At 43.4% G+C, this 27,522-nt stretch overlaps 1 protein-coding gene across 18 annotated transcripts; it reads left to right on the plus strand.

Annotated features, from left to right (window-relative positions):
* Positions 1-3,807: 3,807 nt before the first annotated feature.
* Positions 3,808-27,491, plus strand: TPD52L2 (TPD52 like 2). 18 transcript variants are annotated; one of them, XM_043527307.1, is made up of 11 exons: positions 3,956-4,091; positions 4,627-4,853; positions 5,525-5,643; positions 6,853-7,001; positions 8,589-8,648; positions 9,978-10,037; positions 16,191-16,292; positions 22,252-22,278; positions 23,218-23,259; positions 25,358-25,406; positions 25,655-27,491. In XM_043527307.1, the coding sequence occupies exons 2-11, from the start codon at positions 4,826-4,828 to the stop codon at positions 25,745-25,747; spliced, it is 729 nt and encodes a 242-aa protein (XP_043383242.1). In that variant the 5' UTR covers positions 3,956-4,091; positions 4,627-4,825; the 3' UTR covers positions 25,748-27,491. The 18 variants fall into 18 exon arrangements, with proteins under 18 accessions (XP_037733144.2, XP_037733146.2, XP_043383240.1 ...); XM_043527296.1 differs by lacking the exon at positions 4,627-4,853 and having other exon boundaries at positions 3,907-4,091; positions 5,498-5,643; XM_043527297.1 differs by lacking the exon at positions 4,627-4,853 and having other exon boundaries at positions 3,910-4,091.
* Positions 27,492-27,522: the final 31 nt, after the last annotated feature.

A 27,522-nucleotide genomic window follows, 5' to 3' on the forward strand; every position in this document is an offset into this window, starting at 1 on the left:
GCACGTATTCAAGTTTAAGCCTGTGAACATTCCCACGGAAATCAAAGTTAAACATGTGCAGGGTTGCAGCCGACCTGTTTGACAGGGAAACCATGAAACTGAGTATAAGCAAAGTGCTGCCAACAGCATAAAGGGAACACAGTGAAAATAGAAAAGAGTGTTCTTTTCCTGCTAAGTTTGTTCTTTCAGTTCTCTGCAGCTTTGTGTTACTTCTAACCAGAATAGAGCATTTTTAGATAGAAGTGGGATTTTCACGACACTGATGCCCCTTTAATGTTTGTGAAGAGCACTGAAATGCTCAGCTGGAAAGTTCTATAAGTATTATTATCATTTATTATTAATAAAGCCATTCTTTTTAACAAAACCTAAATTTCTGACCTGGCAGTGGCCTTTTGGTATGATACAGAAGAGCATGTTGCTATATATTCTGTGCTCTGCTTCTCGGTAAGTGGGGTATTTCCTACATATAGAGTCTCTGCACGTCACACACAAACGCACATACAAACATAGAGCAAAAACCTCATTTTTCAGAGATATTTTTTTCTCTAGTTGGATGTTTGTGTGTCTTTAAGACATGGAGGGTTAGCAAAGGGATCTGCATTTCTTAGGGAGGTCCTGATCACTATGGGAGTTCCAAATCCTCTGGCGACTAATGGGCAGGATGACTGGAAATGTTTCATTGTGAATTAATGAGCCACCCTGAGAGTTCATTCCCTCTTGGGAAGGAAATGTAGAATTCAGCTTGGCAGGGAAGAAGTTTGTCTCCTTGCGGTCACATGGTATGGAAGCCATATGGTTGCTAACGGCAAAGTTGTCTTGAAATGACCTTTGTGGTCCTGCATAAAGGCTGATAATGAAGGCACAAGATGTGAAGCCAACAGCTAGCTGTGGGTTCTCCTTGTGGCAAGTGAAGTCCTAGATTAAGAGAGTTTTGCTATTTTCTGTGGTGCTGGGGTCTGACTCCTTTGTGAAGGGTTCTTACAGAGGAAGAGATGGCTTACAGTAGTTATGCAATGACTAACCTGGTGCAAGGGGGCCCTTTGAAAACAGAGAAGGAAATATGGATCAGAGTAAAATGGATTTTCCTATTAATTCTTTTTTGGGTGGTGGAAGAAGGGGTATTTCCAATGACGAAGGACAAGGTGGGGATTTTTTAAACGGAACCACATCATGGCTTTGGCTCATACCTAGGTCACAACTGGGGTGGAACAATAATAAAAATAACATAAATAGCACTTGTCCTGGCAAGTGGACAGAGAGGATTCTCTTGCTGGTGCTGCCACCTCCCCTTCAAACAAGGACATAGCAAGCAAGAACGGGAAGAGGCTGAAAGAAAAACAGCCGTGGCCAGTTCTTGTTGCTTTGCCCTTTCTTCTCCGCCTCCCAATTCTCAGCCAGACGTGGCTGGAGGGCTGGATGAATGTGTCTTCTGTATGAAATGTATCTCCTAAAAATGCAAAGAAAATTACACACTGGGCCTAAAAACAAGGTTTAATGGATTTGGGAAGAGTATTTTTTTTATTATTGTATCAGCTTTAATGAATGTATATGTTGCCCTGCGGGGTACAGCTCACTTCATCGGATGCGTTCAGTGCATTCCTTGCTTACAGACAGCCCCACAACCTGAAGCAAATACTCACCAGCAACCACACACCACACAACAAAAACACTAACCCAGGAACCTACCCTTGCAACAAAGCCTGTTGCCAACTGTTACCACATATCTATTCAGGGGACACCATCATCGGGCCTAATCACATCAGCCACACTATCAGAGGCTTGTTCACCTGCACATCTACCAAAGTGATATATGCCATCATGTGCCAGCAATGCCCCTCTGCCATGTACACTGATCAAACTGGATAGTCTCTCATTACAGTGTGTATGATAACACCCATTGTTTCATGTTCTCTATGTATATAAATCTCCCCATTGTATTTTCCATTGAATGCATCTGATGAAGTGAGCTGTAGCTCACGAAAGCTTATGCTCAAATAAATTTGTTAGTCTCTAAGGTGCCACAAGTACTCCTTTTCTAAATGGCATAATGTATCTCTTCCATCTCATACTTCTTTGATAGGGTGTTTTTGATAATCAGTGCTAGTTTGGGGCTATAGAATAGCAAACTGAAATGTTAGGTGTCCCAACTGCGTTATAGGGTTGTTGCTGTTAGGTTTGTTTCATAATCTGGGAAATTGGTATAACTACTCAGACAGCATATAGTGGGAGCTGTCAATTCTCCTCTCCCAGTAGCACCCTGACAAGCTGCAGGCCCACAGAAAGCTGACTGTATTTCTGATGGCACGGCCTTTACATTGGCTACTGCTCAGGTTGCAAGCCAGCAGAACATGATGATATTTTGCCTCTAGGCACTTCTCAGCATAATGTATCTGAGTTAAGCTTTATCGCTGAGGCAGAGAAGCATTAGCACCATTCCAGAGATGCAGAAACAGAGGCAAAGATGGCTAGATTCAGCTGTAGTGTAAGTGACTTTAGTGGGCTGAATTTGGTCCGCAGGGGTGAAGAGACTTGCCAAAGATCATGCAGAGCTAGGAACAGAACCCAAGGGTTGTGCTGATTCCCCATCCACTGCTGCCCCTATTCAGTTCTGCAGTGGGGCTTGGAGTGGCATATTGTTCTGGTTCAATGTGGCCTACTCAGCTGCAGAAGGGAGCAGCCCGTGTAGGGCTGGAGCCCAACTCGATTGCACTGTGGGATAAGTTAATGGGTCTAATACGCAGGAAAGCCATGGCCTGCAGAGGCTGAAAAATGCTACAGATGTGCACAGTGCCCCCACATGGACTCAAGAAGCTCCCCAGGGCAGTCAACTATCCAGAGGTACCCCTGTGCTGGCACGAACACAGCCACAAAGTAGCCGCTTGCCTGGCAGAGGAGCAGGAGCATCCTTTGCTCCAAGTCCCCCAAGTTCCCAACAACCCCTAGCCCCTTCAGCCCCCCCCAAGTTCCCAACAACCCCTAGCTCCTCCAGCCCCCCCCAAGTTCCCAACAACCCCTAGCCCCTCCAGCCCCCCCCAAGTTCCCAACAACCCCTAGCCCCTCCAGCCCCCCCCCCAAGTTCCCAACAACCCCTAGCCCCTCCAGCCCCCCCCCAAGTTCCCAACAACCCCTAGCCCCTCCAGCCCCCCCCCAAGTTCCCAACAACCCCTAGCCCCTCCAGCCCCCCCCCAAGTTCCCAACAACCCCTAGCCCCTCCAGCCCCCCCCCAAGTTCCCAACAACCCCTAGCCCCTCCAGCCCCCCCCAAGTTCCCAACTAGCCCCTCCAGCCCCCCCCAAGTTCCCAACAACCCCTAGCCCCTCCAGCCCCCCCCCAAGTTCCCAACAAACCCTAGCCCCTCCAGCCCCCCCCAAGTTCCCAACAACCCCTAGCCCCTCCAGCCCCCCCCAAGTTCCCAACAACCCCTAGCCCCTCCAGCCCCCCCCCAAGTTCCCAACTAGCCCCTCCAGCCCAAGTTCCCAACTAGCCCCTCCAGCCCCCCAAGTTCCCAACAACCCCTAGCCCCTCCAGCCCGCCCCCCAAGTTCCCAACAACCCCTAGCCCCTCCAGCCCCCCCCCAAGTTCCCAACAACCCCTAGCCCGTCCAGTCCCCCAAGTTCCCAGCCCCCAATTCTCTGCCCTCAAGTTCCCATTATCCCTTCAGCCCCCACAGTCCCTGGCCCCCCAAGTTCCCATCAGGCCATCAGACCCCTCTCAACCTACCCAAGGTCCCCTCACCCCGAGCGCCCCCCCACCTCTCTCGCCAACCGGCCCGTTAAACCTTTGCTCCCCTCTCCCTCGTCCTGACGTCACCGGGTGCCTCCTGGCCCCGCCCCCTACCCATGACGTTTGCCGGCTCCTCTGTTCCGTGCCCCGCCCAAGTCACCCCTTTCGAGGCCCCACCCACGAAGCGGCCGTTTCCGGTCCGGGGACGTGGCGTAGCTGATGACGTGCTGGGCCCGCGCCTCCCCGGAAGCGGGCGGCTGAGGGGTCGCGCGGCGGGTTGCGTGCTGGGTGGCGGCGGCGGCGGCGGCGCAGCTCCCTTTCTGCAGCCGCTCAGCGGGTCCGGGCCCGAGATGGAGAGCGCGAGCCAGGGTACTGCGCCGGGGCCGCCGCGCCCTGACGGGAGGGGCGCCCGTTGGGGCAGGAGGACGGGGGCTCGCGGGCTCGGGGGGGGGCCGGCTGCAGCTGGGGCGCCCCTGGCTGAGCTGAGGCGGCGCCTGCTCTCAGGGTTGTAGCGGCTCGGCCGGGTCTCGGTCGGTGGGTGGGGGGGTGCCCCGCCGCCGCCGCCGCCGCCGCCGCCTCCCCCTCCCCCTCCCCTGCCCGGGTCAGGGTGCCCGGGCGCTGGCTGCTGAGGCCCGGCCTGGCTCCCTACCTGCCGCCCGGGGCGGGGCTGAGCGAGGAAGGGCTGGACGCTCCTGTTCCTGTCGCGGGCGCGTACGGGGGCTGCTCCGCCCGCAGCACGCCGCCCCGGTAACCTGGCAGCCACAGTCGTGGTCCCGCTGGAGATGAGCCCCCGCCCGAGGCAGTAGTGATCGGGGGAGAAGGCCTCCCCTGGGGAAACCCATCCCCCTGCCTGGCTGAGTGAGGGGGTGTCTGATATTACCCTGATTATGTTGTCTGGCATTAGGCAGAAACCCAAGAGATACTATCTAGAAGACACTAGACCGGAAGAATCACGGCTGAACTCTCTGTGGAAGAGGAAATGTCTTAACTTCTACGATTTCTCACATATTAGAAAACTCACCTGGAGCTGGAGCCACCCCTATTTTTAATAGACTGAGAAATGGAGGATGAGGCTATAAACAAATGTATTTGCAATTGTAGGAATGAGGGCGTCTGACTCCATTCTTTGTAGTAATTATGGTTTGATTTTGTCAATCTGTAGATGCCATGCTGCTCTAGAGAGCACGCTTGCTGGAGTGGCTTCAAAGCTTTCTTGCCTCTGCAATGCTAACAGCATCAGCTGCAGTGTAGTGCATGTAGTTCACTAAACTAGTCGTTGAGGTCATGACACTTGTTAATTAAATGGAAGCTGAATTGTTGCCTTCCCTTATACACATTCCGTAAATGAGAGAGATGCTTCAAGCTAGTTCAGGGGACGTACTGGCACAGATGTTCCCTGCAGAACTGTCTCTCTCTGATGTGTTATAGGTTCCGATGGATTGCCCAGTTTATAATTAACTTCTGATCCAGATCTTATTACTCCTGTGTAGAGAGATGCACCTTGTTTACCCTGCCTTGTATATTAGCAATGCATGTGCTCAGTGATTATTAATGTGTTACTTTAGGCCAAGGAGCTGTTAAAATATTTTTGACAAGTAAATTTTTCTTCTGATACTTCTGAAAGATGCTAAGTCTTTTATTAGATGAGAAGTTTCTCTTCCTCTTTTTCTCCCCTGGGCTCCATCTGTATGTACTCTGGAGCACATCTGCTTGCATAACATGCTTTGCTTGCTAGCAGCTTATTTTTTCCACATTCTGCTTCTTGTCTGTGACAGATATCAACCTTAACTCTCCCAACAAAGGTCTGTTGTCGGATACCATGACAGACGTACCCGTGGATAATACTGCTCGTGCAAGGACCTCTGCACCAGAGGGGCTGACTGAAGCTGAGGAAGAGGAGTTAAGGTCTGAGCTTGCCAAGGTAAAATGGTGCTACCATTTCTGTTTAGATTGTGCCTCTATATCTGAGAGAAGTAAAAGAGACAAGTGGTAATTCTGTTCGCTGTAAGAAAGCTTAAGGGACACTTCCGCGATGGTGTAATGTTAGTCTCTCCTCTGGAATCTAAATCCATCATTTCACTGCTGAAGAATAAAATTAATTGCTAACTTTGTAGACTTTAACAATATGCTTTATTTCATGTTCTCCCTTCTGGTTTTGCTACAGCACTTAGCACCTTTATCAGAGTTTAAATGGCTTTTTGTCAGGAAATGTCAAGCGCCATTCAGAGTGAGAAAACAGGTGGAGTGTGGGGGAGAAACTACCCTTGAATTATGAGGACATGGAGTTCCTTTTAATGTTCCTTCCCATTATAGGCAATGGCTTTGGATCTAAAAGCTTTTAAGATATTGTGGGTTTGCAAATTTACACTCAAATGTGAATGGGCAAATAATGAAGGTGACCTCTTTAAATGTCAGTCTATAACTTGCACCTGAAACAAAACAGGAAGTGAGAGCTACAGCTGTTTTCTTGTAGTTTCTGAACTCACTGTAGGGACCTAGTCTGATTGTTTGACTTGAACGCAATTTCAATAACGCAAAGTAATCCAGAGGTACTGAGTTGTGGCTTGTTAAGATTTGTTTCCTTCTGCCGCTACTTATTTTCTGACGCTTACAGTTCTGATGCCAAACAGGATTGAAACCAGAAAATAAACCACAGGAAAAGATGGATCTTAGTTTCTTAATAAAAACAAAGGAACAGAATTATAAAAACAAACCATTTTCCTTGTATGCAGGATTCTGCAGTTTTTCAGATCTGTTAATAGAATCTACTGTTAACTGAGGATCCAGCCCTAGAAAAGGCTTCTGTTACTTTTTTGTGACATTAAGTGGCCCAGTAGGGTTATTTTTCTGGAAGTTTTCCTAACTTAACTTCCAGTTTTTTTTACCAGTGGCATACTTAAATTAAACTGTCTAAAATTTTAAAATCAAATTTAATTGGTGTCTGTGGAATTTAGATTTCTTTTTACATTTTTGTTAGAGTTTCAGTATATAAATATATCAGATTTATATTGAGCGAGCTGTGAAAAATTATTGCATATTTTTCCATGTTTAACCACTTAATTAAAAGTTGTGATCAAACTGAATTTCTGTAACACTAAGGCATGCTTCTAACTGGGAACCTGTCCTGTAGGTGGAAGAGGAAATTGGTACCTTACGTCAGGTGTTGGCTGCCAAAGAGAGGCACTGTGGAGAGCTGAAGAGAAAACTGGGTTTGACCACTTTTGATGGGCTGAAGCAGAACCTGTCAAAGAGCTGGCATGATGTCCAAGTCTCTAATGCGTAGGTGTTCCCTGTGCCAAAGATTTCAAACATATATATGTATATAACTCTCTGTAAAAAGCAGTTCCTTCCCAGTGAGGTTCCTCTGTGACTTTCTTAGTGGAGAGAGGGTAAAGAAACTCACAATATTTGCTTGTCATAGTAAAATGTGACTGCCAAGCAAAAAGTACCAGAAATCTATCACTTCTGATTGTCTGGGAAATGATTTGGGTAAAGCATTTTCTAATGAGTGCATGTCATAGTTCAGAGGCTTGATCACTTGGAATGGTCCTGGAGTAAGTATTTTCTTTTTAAATGTTGAAATGCTAACTATTATTCAGTATTTGTAATGTAAATCAGTATGTTGGCTCAATGGGGATCTGTGTTCCATTGGTTAAGCTTAATGCTCTTAATTTCATATTTTAGCAGGGATTGGAATTGGTTTTATAGTGCATATGGCCTAGTGCATGTAATGCTCAGTAGAGCTCACTTGACACACAGAGGTGAAGAGAAACAAACTGTAATTGAGCTCTAAATCTCATTGCTACAACTGCCCCATTTATTTTATCCTAAATGGAATATCACTCCTGTGAGCTCAGGTGAATCATTCCGTAATAGTTTTGCTATTAAAGATCTTGCAGAGATCTCTCCTTTATTAAACAGAACAGTCTAATCTCTTTACATTTTTATACCTCTTGGAGAGCGTCTCCTGCCGACATAGCGCTGTCCGCACCATCACTTTTGCTGGTTGAATTTATGTTGGTTGGGGTGGGTTTTTTTGCGTTTTTTCACATCCCTGACCAACAAAAGTGATAGTGTAGAGAAAGCCTCACTGTTCAGAGGGAAGGGCACAAGGCATTTCTAATACGTAGAAAACCACAGTTTACTCAATCCCTGCTTCAGGTCACCAATTTTTGAGTCCTATAGGTAGGGCCCCTACCAAATTCACGCTCCATTTTGGTCAATTTCACGATCAGAGGATTTTAAAAATCGTAAATTTAATGATTTCAGCTATTTAAATATGAAATTTCACAGTGCTGTAATTGTAGGCGTCCTGACCCAAAAAGGAGTTTTGGGAGGCTGCAAGGTCATGAATTTAGTAGGGCCCTACTTATAGCAAACTGCACCCAGGAACAGAATATAGTGAGGCACCTAAACTTCATGAAAAGATGTGAGGTCATGGTTTAGACAGCCTAATGAGTCATTCCAGACTGTCTGTATCCCTGACTGGTACTATTAGTGTTGAGACTGAGATTTTTTCCTGTGTCTGGCAGTACGAAGCACATGCAAACGAGGTGAGTTAAGAGCACCACTATTGACTGCCATTAGGAGTATGATCAAGAGGGAAAGGAGGCGTTGCAACCAGAGGAACCCTATCCAATATAAGTGTTCTCATGTTGACTATAACTAGAATCTGAACTGACTGATAATGCCATCATGTGGGGAAGGACTTTCTTGCTCTACATCTTGCTCCCCATTTCTTCTCCCCTCAGTCTCTGATCGTTGGCTGGTTTCAACATGTCACTTAAATCTCAAAAGTGATGACTTATCCTTATGAAAATGTTCCCACTTTAAAATATGATTAATCATCAGATTTTTTGTTTCTAGTTATACGAAAACATCTGAGAAACTTGGAGAATGGAATGAGAAACTGACACAGTCTGAACTGTGAGTTCCTCTGGTCATCAGCACCACCTACTTGCTCCTCACTCTATTCTCCAATTTGTACTGCTTCTTGTTCTTTTAGGCATTAAGGGGTTGATTGTATGCTTGGGGCACAGTGAAGTCCTGTTAAAAGCTCTTGCTTATTAACAATGTACCTGACTTTCAACGGCTGCAGAGATGATGGAAGCAAAAGATATTGCTGTCATCTCTTTAGCTGTCTGTTGCCATAGCTGAAGTAAAATTCCAATCAGTTACCAGGACACACTTTACATAAAATGAAGCATGAAATGTTAAGAATTACTGTTGCCTGTCAGCTAGCCCTTGTAAGGCAAAGTGTGAATGAAGTCCCATGCTGTATCAGAGTGAACATTGCATTTCCTGTTTTAAAGTTAATCTGTACTTTCTCCCCTTCACTCCATAAAAATCATAGCAAACACTTTGGGGACCAGCTGACTGACTCCATTCTTCTGGCCACAAAGGTAGACAAGATAATTGGATGTGTTCAGTCCTAGGAGGAATGAGGGCCAAACAAACTTGGGCATGTATGTGTCAGCTACTGGTAGCTGCTACCATGTTCGTGTGACTTTGACAGTTTACAAATATGGGCCTTTTGTTAATCTGTTGGATGCGAGTATAGGTTAGAATGCTGTGAATTTTAGTTGGTGTCGTGTGGTAGAAATTCAATTACTAGCAGACAGTAGTTCTTACAATGCATTTCTAGTTACTTGGTCATCTGTCTTAGGCATTCATTGATCTTAGTTCTAAAATAATGTAGGTTATGCCATGTAGTAGAACTTCTAGCGATTGAGATCTTGTAAGTTTTTGGATTTATGTAATTTCCTGTTCAAGATGAGGAAATGGAGATGAAAGTTACATGACTTGCACAGGGTCATGCAAGGCAGTATCAGAGCTGGAAATAGAACTCAAATTCCTGGTTCCTATGCTCTGTGCTATACCATGCTGCAGTGTAGCTGCTATATAGTGCGTGGAGGGGAGGGAGTGGTTCCCCATAGGAGGCAAAGTGGCAGACCGTACAACTTTGAACTGGCCTGATATCCTCTGTACTCCTAGCTTAAATCTGTGCAATTTCTTTGCCATCAACAGTTATCTGAATAAAGAGGAAACCTGGGCTTCGATGTTTGCCCACATCTAAAAGAACAAAGTGTTTTATAATTCTTTCCTCTAATAGCCATTCCCTCCCCCCGTCTATCACATGGGAATAGCACTTGTTTCCTTAAACATCTAGAGGCATTAGTTATGTGGAAGGTCCAGGAAGGAGAGCATCCGTCTTGAAAGCTTTGGCACCTTTTCTAATTTCCGTTGTATTTGTAGATATCTTTCAGCCAGCAGCACACTGGAGGACTGGAATGAAAAATTAACCCAATCAGAAGCGTGAGTGTTTTAACCTTTAGTGTAAACCACCTTTCAAAAAGCACATTGTCACTAACACACTCTGCCCCAAGCTAACAATTTTCTGCTTTGACTAGTCCCATAAAGTACTACCGACAAAACCCTTTTATGTTTACCCAATAAATCAGAGGTGGGCAAACTACGGCCTACGGGCCCCTCCCCCGCAGCCTCAGCTCACTGCGCTGCTGGCCCAATGCTCTGGGCGGCAGGGCAGCAAGCTCCTGGGGCAGCGTAGCTGCAGAGCCCGGCCTGATGGAGTGCTCTGAGCTGCGTGGTGGCATGGCTGTCTCCAACTGGGCGGCTTGGCTGTAGCGCCACCAGCCACTGGTGCTCGGGGGGGTTGGATAGAGGGCAAGGGAGTTCGGGGTGGTGGTCGGGGGTGGATAGAGGGCGGGGTGGTCAGAGGGTGGGGAACGGGGGTTGAATGGGGACAGGGGTCCCAGGGGGGCAGTCAGGAATGAGAGGAGGGGTTGGATGGGGTAGTGGGAGGCAGTCAGGGGCAGGAGGTCCGGGGGCAGTCAAGGGACAGGGAGTGGTGGATGGGGCAGGAGTCCTGGGGGTGGGCTATCAGGGGACAGGGAACAGGGGGGTTGGATGGGGTAGGAGTCCCGGGGGGGGCCATCGGGGGGCGAAAAGCGGGGGGGGGGGGGTTTGGATAGGGTCGGGGGGCCGGGCCACACCTGGCTGTTTGGGGAGTCACAGCCTCCCCAAACCGGCCCTCCATACAATTTTGGAAACCGGATGTGGCCCTCAGGCCAAAAAGTTTGCCCGCCCCTGCAATAAATACACATTTCATATTCAAGTCACTGATGTAAATCCAGCTGTGGTCAGTAGTGACATCTTTACCCTCCAACATCTGTCTGCTGACCTGGGAGAAATGAGTTGATTCCTTCCAATTTTTGGTGGACGGGGTCCATATCACTCTGACCATCTTCAGAGTTGGCACTGGGTTTGTCAGTCTGACCTGACAAGCCATGGATTGAAGAGACAGACTGAGCTATCTAATACCTAGATATGGTGAGGGGTAGTAATGGGTCGTTGTGATGCGGCATGCACTTTTTCCTATTTGGTGTCTGATCTCAGAATCAATATGGCTTCATTTTCCAAGGCATTCAGTACACCATTTTAAGAGCATCGAGTAAATGTTAAAAGCTTACGAACCCCACAGCTATTGTATTCTGTCTGTCAATCTCAAATAGCCCTTTAATCACTCTTCTGATGTTAAGCAATCCCTTCTTTGGGTTGAGGTTCCTCCTTTCCATGCTAATTTTAGGGTGTTAACAGTGCTGCAGTAAAATCTGGGTCTAACCTGTGAGCTTAACTCACATCTAAGCAGATTGTTACATCTCACTCCTCAGGAATCCTAGTAACTACTGTCTTCTAAAGATAAACTTAGCTTAGCTTGCATAATAGCCTTGCTGCCTGTCATAGTATGGCCAAAATTGCCTGCTTGCACAGTAGCTTGACTGCGGGAGTTCTTATATAATTTGTTTCCTTGGTTGGAGCTGAATATTAAATTAGACTACTTTTTATTTTTTTCTGCTTAGCTGACTGAAGTTTTCTCTGGAGTAAATGCTACCAATATAATATAAAAATTATCCCTAGCCCTCAAACTGCGTATTACATTTTTAATGCAATCTCCATTTGTAATGGACTGTAGCTGAGTAGATTGAGAGGTAGGTAGGATCTCCTTAATTTTCTCCTTAATTTTGCTTAGATAAAGGCAGATGTAGGTCATGGGTGACTTGTAGCTGAACTCCCTTCTGTACTTCGTGGTATGGAATTCAGTTTCTTTTCTGGTAACTTGAATTATATTAACTGCCAGTGTGTGTGTCAGCGTAAAGGTGGCTTCCTGTCATGGGAGCAAATGGAAGATTTTTTTCGTTGTGTAATACAGTGTGGACTGTGTGTGGGGGCGAGAAACATCAGAACTTACCAGAGTGTGGGGTTCTACTTTCCAAGTAGACTGTCCACTTGTATTACAAAATGAGAGTAAACCCTGGCTATTCTGTTACTTGGTGATGTTGAGCACTGTTCTTTAAACGCTAGTTATGACCTAAGTCAGTGAATAACTTTCCCTGGTAGCATTTAATCAGAGTTCAGTCAATGGGTGTGTTCTCATAGAATAAGAAACTTCCTGTTAGATCTGTTTCCTTGCAGTCATTGATAATAAATTGCCAGAAAACGGCAGTAGGAAGCCTTGCCTATGGAGCTTGTTCAGGAGCTGTTTGTTTACACCTAAAATAGTGTTTGCATGCCAGTCTTCCTGCTTGGATTGGCACGGGAAAGAATGTTATCTGGCAGTTGGAATGCTAGCAAGCTAGACAATGTTGTTGTCGTGTTGGTCACAGTATATTAGAGAGAGAAGGTGACTGAGGTAATAATTTTTTATAGGACTCACTACTGTTGGTGAGAGACAAGTTTTTGCTTGTCTCTCTCTCCAGCAGAAGTTAGTCCAATTAAAAATATTACCTCATCTGCCTTTGTCTCACTCTAGTAAGCTAAACACAAATTTAAAATAAAGTGGGAAGGGATGAAAAGTGATATTCCTAGGGCATTCTGGGAAACAAGTGCAGAATTCCCATTTCCTCAGTCTAGGATTAAATAAATGCCAGTAGTCAGATTCAAGAAATACAAGGTTGTTTTTCCTGCCAGGTTTCTTGGGACTCTTCTGCTGAGTAAGTAGTCATATTCTGTTGTACCACTGCGTGAGCTGCTAGGCAGCATAACTTACAAGCTTCCTGACTGAATTGAAAACAAAGACCTAACCTATGACACTTGTAGCACTTTTGAAGAGAAATCCTTTGTGCATTGTTGAGAGGCTTCTCTTAGCTTCCAGTCCTTGATGCAGAGCGTGGTTTGCCATCTAATCAAAGCATGCAACGTGGAGAGAGGGTAGAAGCTGGTGCACTTGCCTAATGTGTACATGAGGTGGGTGGAGGAGATTGCAGAATCATTTAGTCAGATGAGAGAACTGTCAGTGGCAGCTGTAGACGTTCTGTGATTTCTGCTTTCTCTGTCTTTCATACTGGTAGCTGGATGGGAGCAAGCAAGGGAGAGGTGATGCTAGTGGGAGAGGGGAGGATTTTATGGGTCTAGATGTAAGCCTTCGCTGTGTTGAAGGGCTTTGTCCAAGAGGTATGCAGTTCAAAAGTGCTCTTACATCCTTGATACTCCTGGATACCTATCTGACACATGCAAAACTACCTCCCTTTAGCAGCATATAGCATCAATTTGCAAGTCTGTTTTCAGGATCCATACCTCACTACAGTAGTTCATGCTTTTGGCTTGCAGATAGCAATAATCTGATGTGTTCTCCCTTTTAAGACCATTTGCATTCTGCACTAGCTGTAACTTGCTGCTGCCTAGCAGGGTCAGTTGCACGGAACATATTGGACCAGTTCTTCAATAGTTCTTGCTTTCTGATCACTTCCAGGTACAATAAAATTTTTACTTTGAAGTCCTGTATAGGTTGAGTCCTGGCTCTTTGAGAGACCTACCTCTCTTTTTGCCTTTGACCTCAGCTGTTAAGAACATCAAGGGCTCTCAAGGTAGTAGTTCCCATATTTAAATAACTGATTGGGGTGGGGAAGGGGGATGACAGTGTACTTATTAAAGGGCCTCCCCTCTCTGCTGATCTGACAGTGCCTGACTTTGAACTGTTTATAGTACAGTGCAAGGCCATCTTTCTCTGGCTTGCGTGAAGTGGGGTGGGGTGTAACTGGGCACATCTACCCTTTGAGCAGGGCTTGTAACTCCCAGCTTGTGACATACCCGTACTAGCTCTGATAATTTTAGCGCACTAGCTTGAAGAGTGTAGCTGCAGCAGGAGGGGCCAGCTGCCCTGAATGCGTGCCTAGCTTCTTGGACACGCCCATACTCGGGATGGGTAGCCCCTTGCACCTCTGTGGTTACGCTCTATTTTTAGTGCTTGAGCTTGTTCAGCGCTAGCACAGGTATTAGGCCCCCAGCTAAAGTGTAGACGTGCCCTTATTTGAGTGAGGATGGAGTTGTCCCTACTGGAGGCAGTCTACTGAAGTCGTTTGTTAAGCTTTATTATGACTAGAGGGTTAACGGTAAAAATGTTCCTGTTCCTAATTACACTGTTTACTCTTGCATTTCTGTCAACTGGGACAATGGAAACTAATGATGCCTCTAACTTTTGTTAATTGGATCTATTTTCAGATTCCTAATGCTGCAGTGTTGGAAACCCAAACGTTGCAGCATTACTTTAAAAAAGGAAGATTACATCTTAAACATGTGGAATGCTCCCAGTGCTCTCAATTTCATAAAAATGAAATATGGGGCCAATTTAAGTTTGTATAATATTGCATATGTGTCCACTGCCATAGTACTGGTCTTCATTAATATGTGCAACCTGCATTGGAGCCTAAGGCCTCTCAATTTATGGGCATTACTGGAGTCCAAAAATTAATGTGTGATGTGATTCAGTTCTTGTCACAGTTCTGTTGGATAGCACTACTGAACAGTGTGACAGCCTGCTCAGGGGAGATGCCCAGTACCCAGGAGGGATGGGCCTGAATTCCTTGTATTCCAAGGAAGTTTTGACTCTGCAGGTCAGGTGTAAATTCATTAGCTGCAACAATGCCCAAAAGCCTGTGTTAAAGCTAACAGCATTCAATACATATCTCTCACCCTTAAATCATATAATTACCACCACTTCTTACAAAACAAATTGTGCTGTGGAGAAGGATCATGAGTGAAGCTGGAAGACTTGGATGTTAGACATCCAATGTCCCATGGATTTTATGTCTTTGTTGACTGAATTTGGGGGGCATGAATTTGGCAAATGACTAGATTACACAGTATGAATAGTCATTTTTGTTGGGACTGGGGGTGAAGAAGTAAAGCTGGTTCATTACTGAGCTTTGCGAAGTACTAGGCATGTGCAGTAACTAGTGTAGTTGAGTCAAGAGGCCTGTTCATGTTACAGAATGTGGGTTGTTGGGCTTAAAAAAGCATAGTTTAAGAGGACTCCTTGGAATCTGGCTCAAAGTGCCACTGTGTTCTCACTCCCACACTCCCATCTGGAGAGTGAGAGAGAAATAACTGTCAGCCTAAATTGCCTACTTGAACTTGTTGCTTCTTGCTTTGGTATTTGAGGGTTGAGAGAGTAGTGGGTGACTCTTACACATCCTGTTCCAAAATACTCTAGCACAGTTTATATAAGAAGGATAACTTCAGGCTTAAATATTCAGGAGCCAGAAAACCCAGATTTAATTTACCCCAAATTTAATATTCTCTTGTTGGTGTATGTAGCTAATTTTTTTTCTCTCTCACAAGTTGAAGTTGCTGTAGACCTAGATGCTAATTGCCAACCCAAGAGTAACTTGGATAGGATGCAGTTGTGCAAGTGGCTTAGCATGTATTTGTTTACCTGTAGTCCCAGAGCATGGCTTGAAATAGAAAGGCTCTGAAGTGCCTCTTCTCTTGACCCCTCTTATGAACTTTTCAAATATGTATAAAATCAAACTGATGTAAAGCTGTCCAAGACTTCTCATTTACCTGTGGTTAAAGGTAACTGACTGGAAACTTTTCTAGCTATTGGTTCTAAGCTGCAATTGCAAAGGTGATGCTCATTCTTGCAATTCTTATCTATTTTGTAACATGTCAGTATTACCAGTTTCTTCTTCCATACTGAATTCTGCAACAAAAATGCTTTCTCTTCACTCAGGGCTGAAAGTTTATTTATGAGAACAATTTACTTAATACTGAAGGGGGCAGTTTTTTTCATTAAAAGGAGAAAAGGAAGAGTGGGGAGCTATAAGCACTTTAAAAAATCCCAAACTGGAAATTTCAAAATGTTCACTGAAATATCCGATGTTAATCAGATTTAATGATTAGAGAGAAACTAAAATATCAACATCGTAAAAATATAGAGTAAATATGAAGAAATAAATTAAATCTACTTGCATTTTCTTGCTAAGATTCAAAGCCGTAAGTACATATGAGACCAGAAGAGTAGCTTTCAGCCATGTCAGTGCAACTTGCTAACCTAGTGCCCCGCTCTCTTTGCCTCGGCATCTTTTCCAAAATGCTGGCAGGTGCTGCTCACATTGCTGCTTGTAATATTTCCCCCACTAACCTTCAGTTGTTCAACTTCTTTCTGCTTAGTTATAAGAAGACTCAGGAAACCCTGTCCCAGGCAGGACAGAAGACTTCAGCTGCCCTTTCCAATGTGGGCTCTGTTATCAGCCGTAAACTTGGTGACATGAGGTAAGAGCTCTGTTCCACTTTTGCTATAGCACTGGAGTCCAGGATTCACACAACGTTGAGGTTTAAACATCTGGAATGCATGCCTAGTTTTTTTCCATTTTCAGTTCTGTGCACTGCAGTTAATGGCAAAAGGAATCTGATACAGCTGTTCCCTGTGACCTGGTATATATTGCTCAGGGTTTAATACATAGTTTTCTAAGCTATTTCTGGTCAGAACTTCATTCTCAGGAATCCTTTCTTCATCGCTTTCCCCAGCAGTGTTCTGAGAGGTCTGTCTTTGGTAACACTTATCGCTTTAATTTTCAACAGTTCCCAGAACATTTAAATATCTGATTCTCTTGTTCCACAAACTGATAAAATATTGTAGTCTCCCCCATACCGGGAAGAAGTACCATATTGTTCCATTGCAGCTCATTCATCCTCTTCGAATAGTGGTGTTGAAAAGATTTGAGGGGAGCCCTTTCTGTTCTTCTGCAGGAAGATGGAACTCCATTTTCTCACTTCTTATGCTGGCGTTAAAATAGAGTCTAGCTCTTTGGCTCCATCAGAGATGTAGAGAACCTCAAGATGGAGAAAACTGGACATCTAATATTATGCAACGAAAATAATATGCATCAGTTTTCTGAAGTATGGAAAATTAAAATTCCTTGCTGATGGGCACAACTACCTAGCACAGTGGGGAATGGGTATTGGGGGTAGGGGGGGTTAATAAGGGAAGTGACTCAGTCCAGATGTTTGTTACTAATATGGACTAGAACTTTTCCTTTCCTTGTTCAGTAACTACAGAGGTTTATAAACCCACTAATTTGGTGAAAGGGAACAGGAGGAATTGTTTAAAGATCTAGAATTAATGTCACTTACCCAAAATTCTCACATCTTTAGATGTAAAAGCTAATATTAGATTATTGCATAAGTTTTAGACACTTGTATTAGCTACTGTACCAGGAAGGCTGCTAATGTCTCACCGTGTAGCGGAGGAGGTAGCTCCCTGGGACAGCAGAAGGTGGCTTTAGAAACTATGGATAAGCCAGGGTTCATATTAGCCATTGGAGCACAAAACCAACTGTATTTCAGCTGTCTTTCACTTAGATATGGGGATATTTAACCTCATAAATATCTCTAATGACTTGAGGTTGCTATAATCAATGAAATAATGCAAGTTAGGAAATGAGGCATTCCCAGGCATTCATGTGTGATCAATTCAGGATTTCAGTAAGTGCCATCTAGTATTGGTTTGACCTGATTTTGAGGGCAGGAAGTATCAGTCAATAAAACACCTATCTCAAAGGGATACTGACAAAGTAATTTAATTTCTTTATGAATTCCTTCAACTGAGCTATGAAACTCTGGTGATTCACTTTCTGCTGAATCTTTTCTAACATTTCACTTGGCTTGGATGGCTAAACTAGTCAGTTTCTAGTTGTCTTGTACTAGCCCAGTGCTTTTTGCATTCGTAGCTATGCAAAGGGAAGTTCCAAGTTAACAGTCTTCACTGAACTAAGAGAATTCCTAGGTAACTTAAGTTGACAATATCTCTAACTCAGATGCATCAAAGAGGTAGTGTTCAAATCTGTATAAGGTTTAGCCTTCCCTTCAGGTTCAAGGTCAGCTTAGAACTAGGGTTCAGACTGGTTTTAAAAAAAAACCCATTAGATTTTAGCCACACTTTAACTGAAAAATTATCTGTTTGGCTTTAGGTGCAGTGCTTGCTCTGATTTAAGTGCCCATATTGCACCCATCAGTATGGTGTCTAACAGGGAAACCAAACCATAAGGGCAGATTTGAGTCAGTGGTTCAAGTGGAAATAATTCAAAGGTCTTCAGATGAACAACTATAGTTTTAGCTCATCTCTAAATATTATTATTGCCTGTGCTTGAGTATTAGTTGCCTCGGTCTTGCAAGGCTGATTACTAAATGTGATCATATTTAGTCCTTGTGGCACCTTAGAGACTAACAAATTTATTTGAGCATAAGCTTTTGTGAGCTACAGCTCACTTCATCAGATGCTGAATGCTGTAGCTCAAGAAAGCTTATGCTCAGATAAATTTGTTAGTCTTTAAGGTGTGCCACAAGTATTCCTTTTCTTTTTGCTAATACAGACTAACACAGCTGTTACTCTGAAACCTGCCATATGTAGTCCAGAACCTTCATGCAAAACTAGTATCTAGTAATTGTAGAGTGTAATCCCCTCCGGAGGGGATGGGGGAAAAGAGTCTCGGGATGACTTCAGCCATTGCTCTTAAACTCTGTTACATGTGTATTAGTCCTAAGGGAGTTATATGGTGTGTTTTTTGTAAAGCTGTACTTTGCATACAGGGTCAGTGCAAAAGCATTGTGATCAAAGTGTTTGCACTAAGGTGTTAGAACAGCAGAAACCCACTTACTCCATTCTGTGCCAGAACTGTCTTGCATGGGCCAAACGTAATGGGGAAAGATGTTAGAAGTCTTCCAGACAGTTAATGACAGTGTACAGAAAAGATACCTTGTAAAATACAGTATTTAACTTTTTCTCTAGAGTTTTTTTGCAGGATATCAACTCTTCCCTGGACTCTGCATACACAGCTGCTAGTTTATTAGAATAACTTTTTTGGTTCAAAAATAACTGTCTTTAAACATGACATTTGACAAAATTCAGATTGGGCAGTTGCTTCATCACAGCTCTCATTCTTCACAGAGATTCTCCTTTTCCTCTGTGGCTGGGAGTATCCAGGTGGTAAGCATTTGATGTAATCTCTGATCATAGTACTGGATATTCCAAATTTACTCTCACTGAGTTGTCCATGGCATTCCTGGACTAGCAGATATTGGTGCACATCTTCAGTAGCACCCAGCTTGTGTGAATTGGGCAGAGAACTAGTCCAGTTTCTAACCTTTCTAGTGTGCATTTGACTCCTCTTTCCTACTAATGACACCGCAATTTGTATAACTCTTTTCTTTCTCCCATTTATTTTAATGCTGTAGCAGACTGAAATGGGCAAAATGTGGTTCCTTTTGCCAATGTCATAAGTGCATAATAAATGTGGGGGTCTACCTACCAAACGTGGTAGCTGTGGCAGAAGTGTGTGAATTCTGTCCCCTCCAAGCACAATCCCTTCAGAGTCTGATTGGGAGCATTTGTGCTACCAGGAACCTGGTATGACTAAACCATGCACAAATATTGTTTGTTCAGCAGTGTGAACTTGTTAGTTCTCTATTTAACTCTGTAACCTTACGTTTCCTAGAGCAATGCCAGTGTCCCCATCAGAATCCATAGGCTGCGTAGTATGAGTTCAGCAAGAAAAAGTGAATAGAAAAAGGCACATGTTCATTGTAATTTACATTGAAGAAACTCCTGAATTTCCTGTCTAAACATGCAGCACTAAGGTTGTGGAAACACCCTACATTAGTGCCATTAGCACTTCCTTCTTGGAAGACAAAGTGGTGGGTCTGTGGGCAGCTTCTCTGTCAGAAATATGTAACATCAGTCAAAGCATTACCAAATAACTCAGCAGGATTTGCTGTGGATTTATGGCCCTATAGTGGAAAACAGATGAAAGTAACCTTTGCTTCTTTCCTGTGAAGATTTAATAACACTTCTTCCAGTCTTCCTCTGTTGTGTGTGTACACCTATGTTGCTCTCTGTCTGTACTTTTCTGCTGTCTTCAGGGAAAAAATACGGTCCTGAGACTTTCAACACAGATTCAATTGTTTTTTTTTTTTTTTTTTTTTTTTTTTGGAGCAAAGTCTTCAGTAGCAATGTTCCCTTGAAATAGAACTGTAAACTGTTGGTAGTCGAAACGTGATCAGAGATTAGTGAGTGAGGTTGGTTTCTTGTAGTGAGCAGTTTCCCTCTGAATGGGTGAGATGTTACTTGTTTTCAGTGAATCTCGGTGCTAGCCTTTAACTGTAATTGCTTGTTAGAATTCTCCTGGGACTTTATCTCTGATTGTCCCTTCATCCTGCATTTGTTATAAGAAAAGGATCCAGACATTTATTTTCCCATCTGCTGGAAGGATTGAGGTAACGGAAGGGGACACTGCAGACTGTTTGTCAGCCTTCGTTAGCTACTGAAAAATGCTAGAAAGGGGGTAATGACAACATAAATGTGCAGAATGCTTGGTCACAATTCCCTTGTATAAAACGTTGCCACTATAGAATCAAAATAACTTGTGTTGGGAGACATCTTCAGTACATCAGTGAGTTGCCATGCATTGCTGGATTGTCTGAAATCTAATAGCTTTAGAATTCATCATGTTCAATAGTTAACCTGTGGTACTTGAAGTTGTCTATGTATAAGAGGACTGATGTTGCTAGTTACTCTATTACATCTTCCCCAGCTGCCTAATCTCTGAGACTAGTGCATATGGTGGCTAGCTTAATTAATGTGTTCTGCAAGTAGTGTACAGCATTGCTATTAAAGCTACAAAAGTCTTAGCCAGTTTAGCTTTCTCTGTTATCTCTGCATTCTCCGTTGATGCAGGTCTCAGGCATTCTTACCTTACAGCATTTTACTGTAGTGTATAATTTCAGTAAACTAATCTTAAGGGAATGCCATCTTCCTCATTAGAGAGGATAATTTTCAGAATGTATATTTTCTAATATACATTTCATTTCAACGTTTGAAGGAGTCTGCTACTGTAACTACTACAAGCATACTGATTGTTAAATATTATTTTGAGCTGATGATTGGCTGCAGGACAGCTCCTGAATTTATGTAATCTGGAGACATTTTATCAAAGAAGGAAAAGGGCTACAAAAAGCACAAATATATCTTCAGAAGTTCCGTTTTAGGTGCTAAATAGGCTGAGCTGTGCTTGTGGTAATACATACGGTGTTGGGCGTGGTGCATGTTTGTGTATATTGTCCAAGCTGTTAATCTTTTTACAGGAACGAGTTGTAGAAACTCTGACTTTCAAACATACCAGTGTTTTGGCTTTGGCTTTGCCTCTGGCTCTAGCTGTTGAAGAGATGGCCTTAATATATGTTGGGGGCAAAACCACAAAGCATGACTAACTTCTTGGGCTTTGGTGTAATCAGAGCCCCTTGTTCTGTATGGAAAGTTTTTGTCTGAAGTGTGTGGCGAGACTACTTAGTTTCTACTGCACCGGCTGCAAAGGATGAAGCTCTGACAGCTACATTTAAATAATATAAAATGGAAAGAGAAATCAGAGTAGCTGCAGTGGTGTTTCTTTGTAAATTCATTTTACGCCATCTCAGTGTTCTCATCATGCCTTAGACTCTTTTGTATTGGCAACATGTAACCATTGTAGAAGCTGTCATGGGCCTGGATAGGATAGTTTAGTCTTGGGGGGGTGGAGTAGTTGTAACTTGGCACCCAAGAATGGGTGGAAGGCAGTTTGGGATTGTGGCATAAATTATAGTAAGGATGAACAGTTCTTGTTATCATGCCCTCACCAGCCATGTCTGCAGACTCAGGAAGAAAACAGTGCCCTGGCTTTCATTTGTTTCCTGTAAGGAGTATTCACAACAGCAAGGCTAGCAAAGCTTTTTAAATGAAAGCTTAGGGTGTGGCCACTGTAGGGGGCAGAGGTGGGTTTTCCATTGTTTGCTAACCCTTGGTAAAATCCAAGTGTTGACAACTTGTGGATTTAAAACCTTTTTTTCTAATGAAGACAAGGCTTGAGCGTGTGAACACAGCTCTGTGGCAGGGGCTAGATTCAGTAGTGCTGGAATATGCAGTGATCTGGCTCTAACTTCTTACTGCAGACAGTACCATTATTGATCTTTGCAAAATTTCATACCTCAGTTCACATAATATAAGATCATAGGGTAAGAAATACGTCTTGGGCAGCTTTTCTTAATCCCTCTTGAGGCAAATTTTGTTGTAGATAGGTGGGCTTTCTGTCTAAGGCATTTGTATGCAAGATTTATGGGCAGCTAAGTGGGGCAGTCAGCTGGACACTGGGGCCTAACTAACATTTCACTTTTCTCTCCTGCTGCTGCCGTTGGGTTTTTCCAGGGCTCATCCCTTCTCGCATTCCTTTAGGTAAGATGCTTTCTAGGGGTGCTAAAAGAGGAGGCTTATTTATTTTTTTGCTAATCTTTCCAGGGGGCACTGCAGACTTAGAGCTGACCTGTGGGGCCATCTGCACTGGTAATACAGATGAGTTAGGGAACTTGGTTGCAACAGATGCCCCTGGACTGGCTTTACAATGAGATTGCCATTGGTAGAGGGTTGAACATAAATAATTGCAGTGCTGTAATTGAGTCCCTTGACTTGGTCATATTTGTAGTGTAGATGGGGCTGTAGGCACTTTACAGCAGCTTTTTTATTTGAAAGCTGACAGCTCAGTGCAGTTCCATTCTCAGGCTCGCTGCATACGTCTTGTACCTCTTGCTGCTGTTCCTAAATTCTGGGAATATCCTGCCTCTTAAAATTAAACCCTGATTAACAGAGTAACTTGGTGCAAGAAAGCCAGTCATAGACCCTGTCAGCTCTTTTTTTGTGTGGTGCCTATGCAACATCTCTTCTCTCTCAAATAAAAATAATCTAGTCCTGGATCTTGGGCCAGATGCCTTTTCTGGATATTCTTGGGCATAGTGTGGTGTTTAAAAAGCTTTTCCTAAATTAAACTTTTTTCTGTGGGAGGTTTGGCTCTTTGTACTGACATAAGCAAATCTGTCAGCAGTTGAAGCATAAAGCCTCTAAACACCATTCACTCTGTCCATATCTTGCATTCTTGAGTTAAAGATATTCAGGCTAACTAGTCTATAATTACAAAACTAGTTTGGACTACAGTGTGTCAAAGGGCAGGAGAGAAGGGCTTTTGTGGGTTACTTCTATTGCCTCAGCTATTTGCAGCAGCCTTAATGTTGTTGGGTACAGTACGTGTCTGGAAATTGTGCAAGACCTAACCTCATATGCTCCCAATGTCTGTTTGAATTGTCTAACTCTTCCTTCTCCACTTTTAATGCTTCCGAGTAGCAGTTATTCCATTCGCCATTCGATAAGTATGCCAGCGATGAGGTAACGTACGAAATGTCTATAAACGTGGGAGGAGTGGGAGACGTAGTTAATTCCAACCCACTTCTAGGGCCTTTAAATTCAACTTTCATTTTGTGTATTGAGACTGTTTCCTTCAGTTGACCTCTAATGTGCACTGTGGGGTAATGTCTCCTGCAGCCCCTCTAGTTCAGGGCTTTGAGGCCTGTTGCATAGATTTATTAGTGGCTATGTTAGACTCTCTCTTAATGAGGAGTCAAGTGAAGTGTTGTAACCCTGCCAAAACTCAAATTGCAATTTTATGGCTTTCAAAGGTCCCTAAAGAGAATTATGATCCTTTTTTTAGAATTTCAATACAATTGTAACCAGTAGTGCAGATGACATCTCTCTGACCTCCCGCTGTATCCCTGGTTTACAAGCTAATGGTCCAGCATGCCAAAATACCCTGACTTTTGCAGTAGAACAATGTCTTCCTTATGTGGTAAAATCATAAAAGTATAGAGCTGGAAGGGACCTCAAAAGGTCACCTAGTCCATCCCTCTGTGCTAAGACAGGACCAGGTGTATGCACACCATCACTGACAAGTGTTTGCTCACCTGTTTAAAAACCCCCAATGCAAGAGATTTCACAACCTCCCCATGTAACCTCTTCCAAAATTTAACTACCCTTATGATCACTAGCTACTGAAGAAATTACAAACTAATTAAAAAGCCTGGTTTCTCTTGACAATAAAATGTTTAATTGGAAGCTCTGGTTTTAACATGTAAGAAAAATGTTCCCTTAGTCCTCCTTTGCATGAGTTTACTTTTGTTTGGGACAGTATAATTTCCCTGAACAGAAATGTGCCTTTGTGTTTTCATCTTCATAGGAGTTAGGCAATACAAATCCTTTCCACTCTTAAGTAATCTCCACAAAGTTGAGAAGCTTAATCCTGTATCTTACAAGTCAAAACTATCCTTAAAGCTGCTCATTTTCTAGTAAAAACTTTAGCTAAATTTCAGAATTTAGCAGAATCTGGTATAAACTGTAATCTCCATTCCCACACATGGGGATGAATGAACTGTATGATGGGAGTAGAGCTGGGCAAAGAGTGCAGACCCTTTTCACTTGTTCAGATTCTTAGATGAGTTTTGCTTTGGTTGTACTCGCACGTTTTGCATTTCTGGCATACTAAAGCAGGTAAGTTTGTTGCATGAGTGCAAATATTCAAAATGAGTCTTGTATGCAATGTCTAGGAACAGAAACTGAATTCTGTTCTCGTGAATGTTCTTGCTAGAAGAGCTTGTGCATTGCAGTCCATTGAGGGAACAATTCCCCATGATATATGTGCTAAATCATAACTCTTCAATACAGACTACTACTCCTGAAACATTTGTGATCGTTCTGTAAGCAGAAAGGGTACATTTATCAAACAGTGAATTAAAATTATTTGCTTACCTCTAAAGTTGAGTTCTCATACCAAAGGACACAAATCTCTCCCGCTGACATAAGTGACTACTTCTGTCATGTGGTCAGAGAATAGAGTCCTGTGTATTCTTGTTGGGTTATAACTTTCAATGTTCCATTAATCTCTTTTGCTCCGGAGAAGTCCTTCCTTTTCAGCCTAATGGTAGGTAATGTAGAAAGCTGAAAGACTTTTTTTTTCAAGCCTGTCTAAAATGTTCAGCTTCCCCTTTGGACTAAAAACATGGCTTTCTTACATAAACGAGAAACCACTCCTTTGTCTATGAGGCTTTCCCCTCTTACCTAATCTGTAATCCGTTGACTCATAATGGAACTCAGCCTGTCTTTTAGGTTTTTAGCTTGAGTGGCCTTTATTCAAACAATGGGAAAAATACAATGTGGTATAAATATCTGCCTTCCAGACCTTGCTGTATGCCAAGTATAGCATGTCTAATGCAGTTGGCTAGTTAGAGATAGTGAACCCTAACCTGCAGGGAGATGGCAAGATGACTGGAGTGATAACTGCCTTAGGTGTGTTGTGGGTGGTGGTGCTCTTGCATTTGAATGGCTAAGGAACTTTCACAGGCTTGATATTCTCAGCCTGCTCAATTCAAACTAAAAACCAGTTGCTCCAGTAGCTTACCCCTTTTGATCTTTACATTGCCTTTTTTCCTTCAAGGAACTCTACGACCTTCAAGTCATTTGAAGACCGAGTTGGAACCATAAAGGTAACTGTCTGTTCTCCTGTTGCTAAACTCCCATGATAAGCAAATCCCCATGCAAGACAGTCTGTGTGAAACTAGCTTAAAACTGTCAAAGGGGCTCTAGTGCTAACAATTGGTAATAGATTATGGGGGGAAGAATAACTTTACTGTATGTCAGTACACCCCTTGGAGAAGGGCTAACTGTCTGCACTGAGGACACAAGACCAGTGTCCTTCTCTTGTCATCTTCAACAACTTTTCTTCCTTTTGCAGTCCAAAGTGGTGGGCAGCAGGGAGAACAGCACTGACCCACACTCCCCCACAGGCTCTGGTGACAAGTCCCCCCAGGACAACGCTCCTTTCTAACCCCTCAGTGTGGCTTTTTGCACGGCTGTGCACAACTGCAGGAGCCCCACTAGTTCTTCACAACAGCAACAGCGTGCAAATACAGGAAGGGGGCAGTTCCCATTCTGAAGAGAAGTATCCATACATCCATACACAGACATTGCTGCTGGAGTCAAGTAAAATAAAAATGTTTTGTACACAAATATTTTACACTAAAGTTTGTAGATGAAATGTATCACTGTGCTGTCCTTTTGGGAGAGCAGGTAAAATGGAGTTTACTCAGCCTAGTCCAGAAATAGCATTTCTGGTGCCAAACACATGCATTTCTCACTCAGTGATAAGCTGTTTGAGTAGGCAAGATTTGTTTCTTTAGGCAGGGTGGGACGAGCAAATATGGAAGAAGCCAACTGCACGGGAAACACAAATCTTCAATTTCTGGCAACAGCCCTCTGTTCTAAATTATTTATGAAGAGAAGTAGTTCCCAGTCTCCCATCACTGCTCTCTCCCACTACCACAGAGGTGCAGGGCCTGAGAGGCATTGAAAATCTTCTCTCTCGTTAAGATGGGAATGGGGTAAACAGTCATTTTCTCTGGGCTCCCAAAAAGGAAATAACTGCCTAGTTGTTACACTAATGCTCTAGCTTTAACAGAACTAAAATCTTTATTTTTAAATGCAATGAACTTCAAAAATAAAAGCTAAGTGAGAGAGCTTTAGCATCATATAGGGAAATAATACCTTGGACGCTGAAGTTGAATCGCAAGCCTTACATCACCTTATGCTTTATTTGTTTTTAATCTTTTTATATAGAGAGAAATGTGAGGGTTACAAAGTTGGGGTTGGAGCACTGGAGTTTTGCATCATACAATAGTAGCAGCATGCCTATGTGCCAGTTATTGTGTTCATTTCAGTGGTGCACTCTGTTGCCTGAGTGTATAAAACTTGCTTCTCTGTTCTTGGGTGTATGCCTTCATCGTCCTTTAAGGAAGAAGCTCTGAAGGCAGCTAGCAGTGTGGCCAGATTAGAAAAGGACAAAACTCTGTCTCTAGCAATGTGGGCACTGTACTGGAGAATCCTGTCTCTACCCTGCCATTGTGTAGGTGGTTCAGTTTGGAGGGTCCTAAATCTGATGGTACATTCTCTTGGCTAATATCTCCACCCATAATCTTTGTTTCCAGTACTTGCAGAGAATCCTGGAGACTAACTTATTCCTCAAGCGTCTGGATGTTTTGCTATTCTGCTGTCCGACACTATCACTCAGGAGCCGTAGAATGAAAGGTTACCCAATGGTGGCCTGATCTTATTCTAGGCAAAGGTGCCTCCACATAAAAACCTAGAGTGAGCAATTCTGTGCCTTAGAGGCTAAGTGGGACTTACTCAGGTCTTTAGGTTTGCTTACATACATATCAAATTCGTTTCTGTGGTTTGAGTTCCTCTAGGATAAGTTTTTTTTTGCCCTTTAGAGAAGCAAGTTTTGACATTTGAATCTGCTGATCATAAACCTCAATAACCACGCTTGTTCCCCCATTTTGCAGGTGTTGGGGGGAAGCATACTATGAAAAATTAGAAGGCAGATGTGATAGGAAATAGGTGGAGTGTAGAGTGTCATTTACCAGGTTTTATTGTTTGTGGCTGAAATTACCCGCAATGTGGGGAAAACAGTGTCAGTTAAATGGGGGGCTGCTGGAGCTTAAATATTGAACTGTTTCTCTCTACAGGTGAATGTTGGGGAAATTTGTCAATAAAGCTTTCCATTGGGAAACAAATTACGTGAATTTTTGGTCCTGAATTTATACT

Source organism: Chelonia mydas, chromosome 13, assembly GCF_015237465.2.
Source record: "Chelonia mydas isolate rCheMyd1 chromosome 13, rCheMyd1.pri.v2, whole genome shotgun sequence".
NCBI lineage: Eukaryota > Metazoa > Chordata > Testudines > Cheloniidae > Chelonia > Chelonia mydas.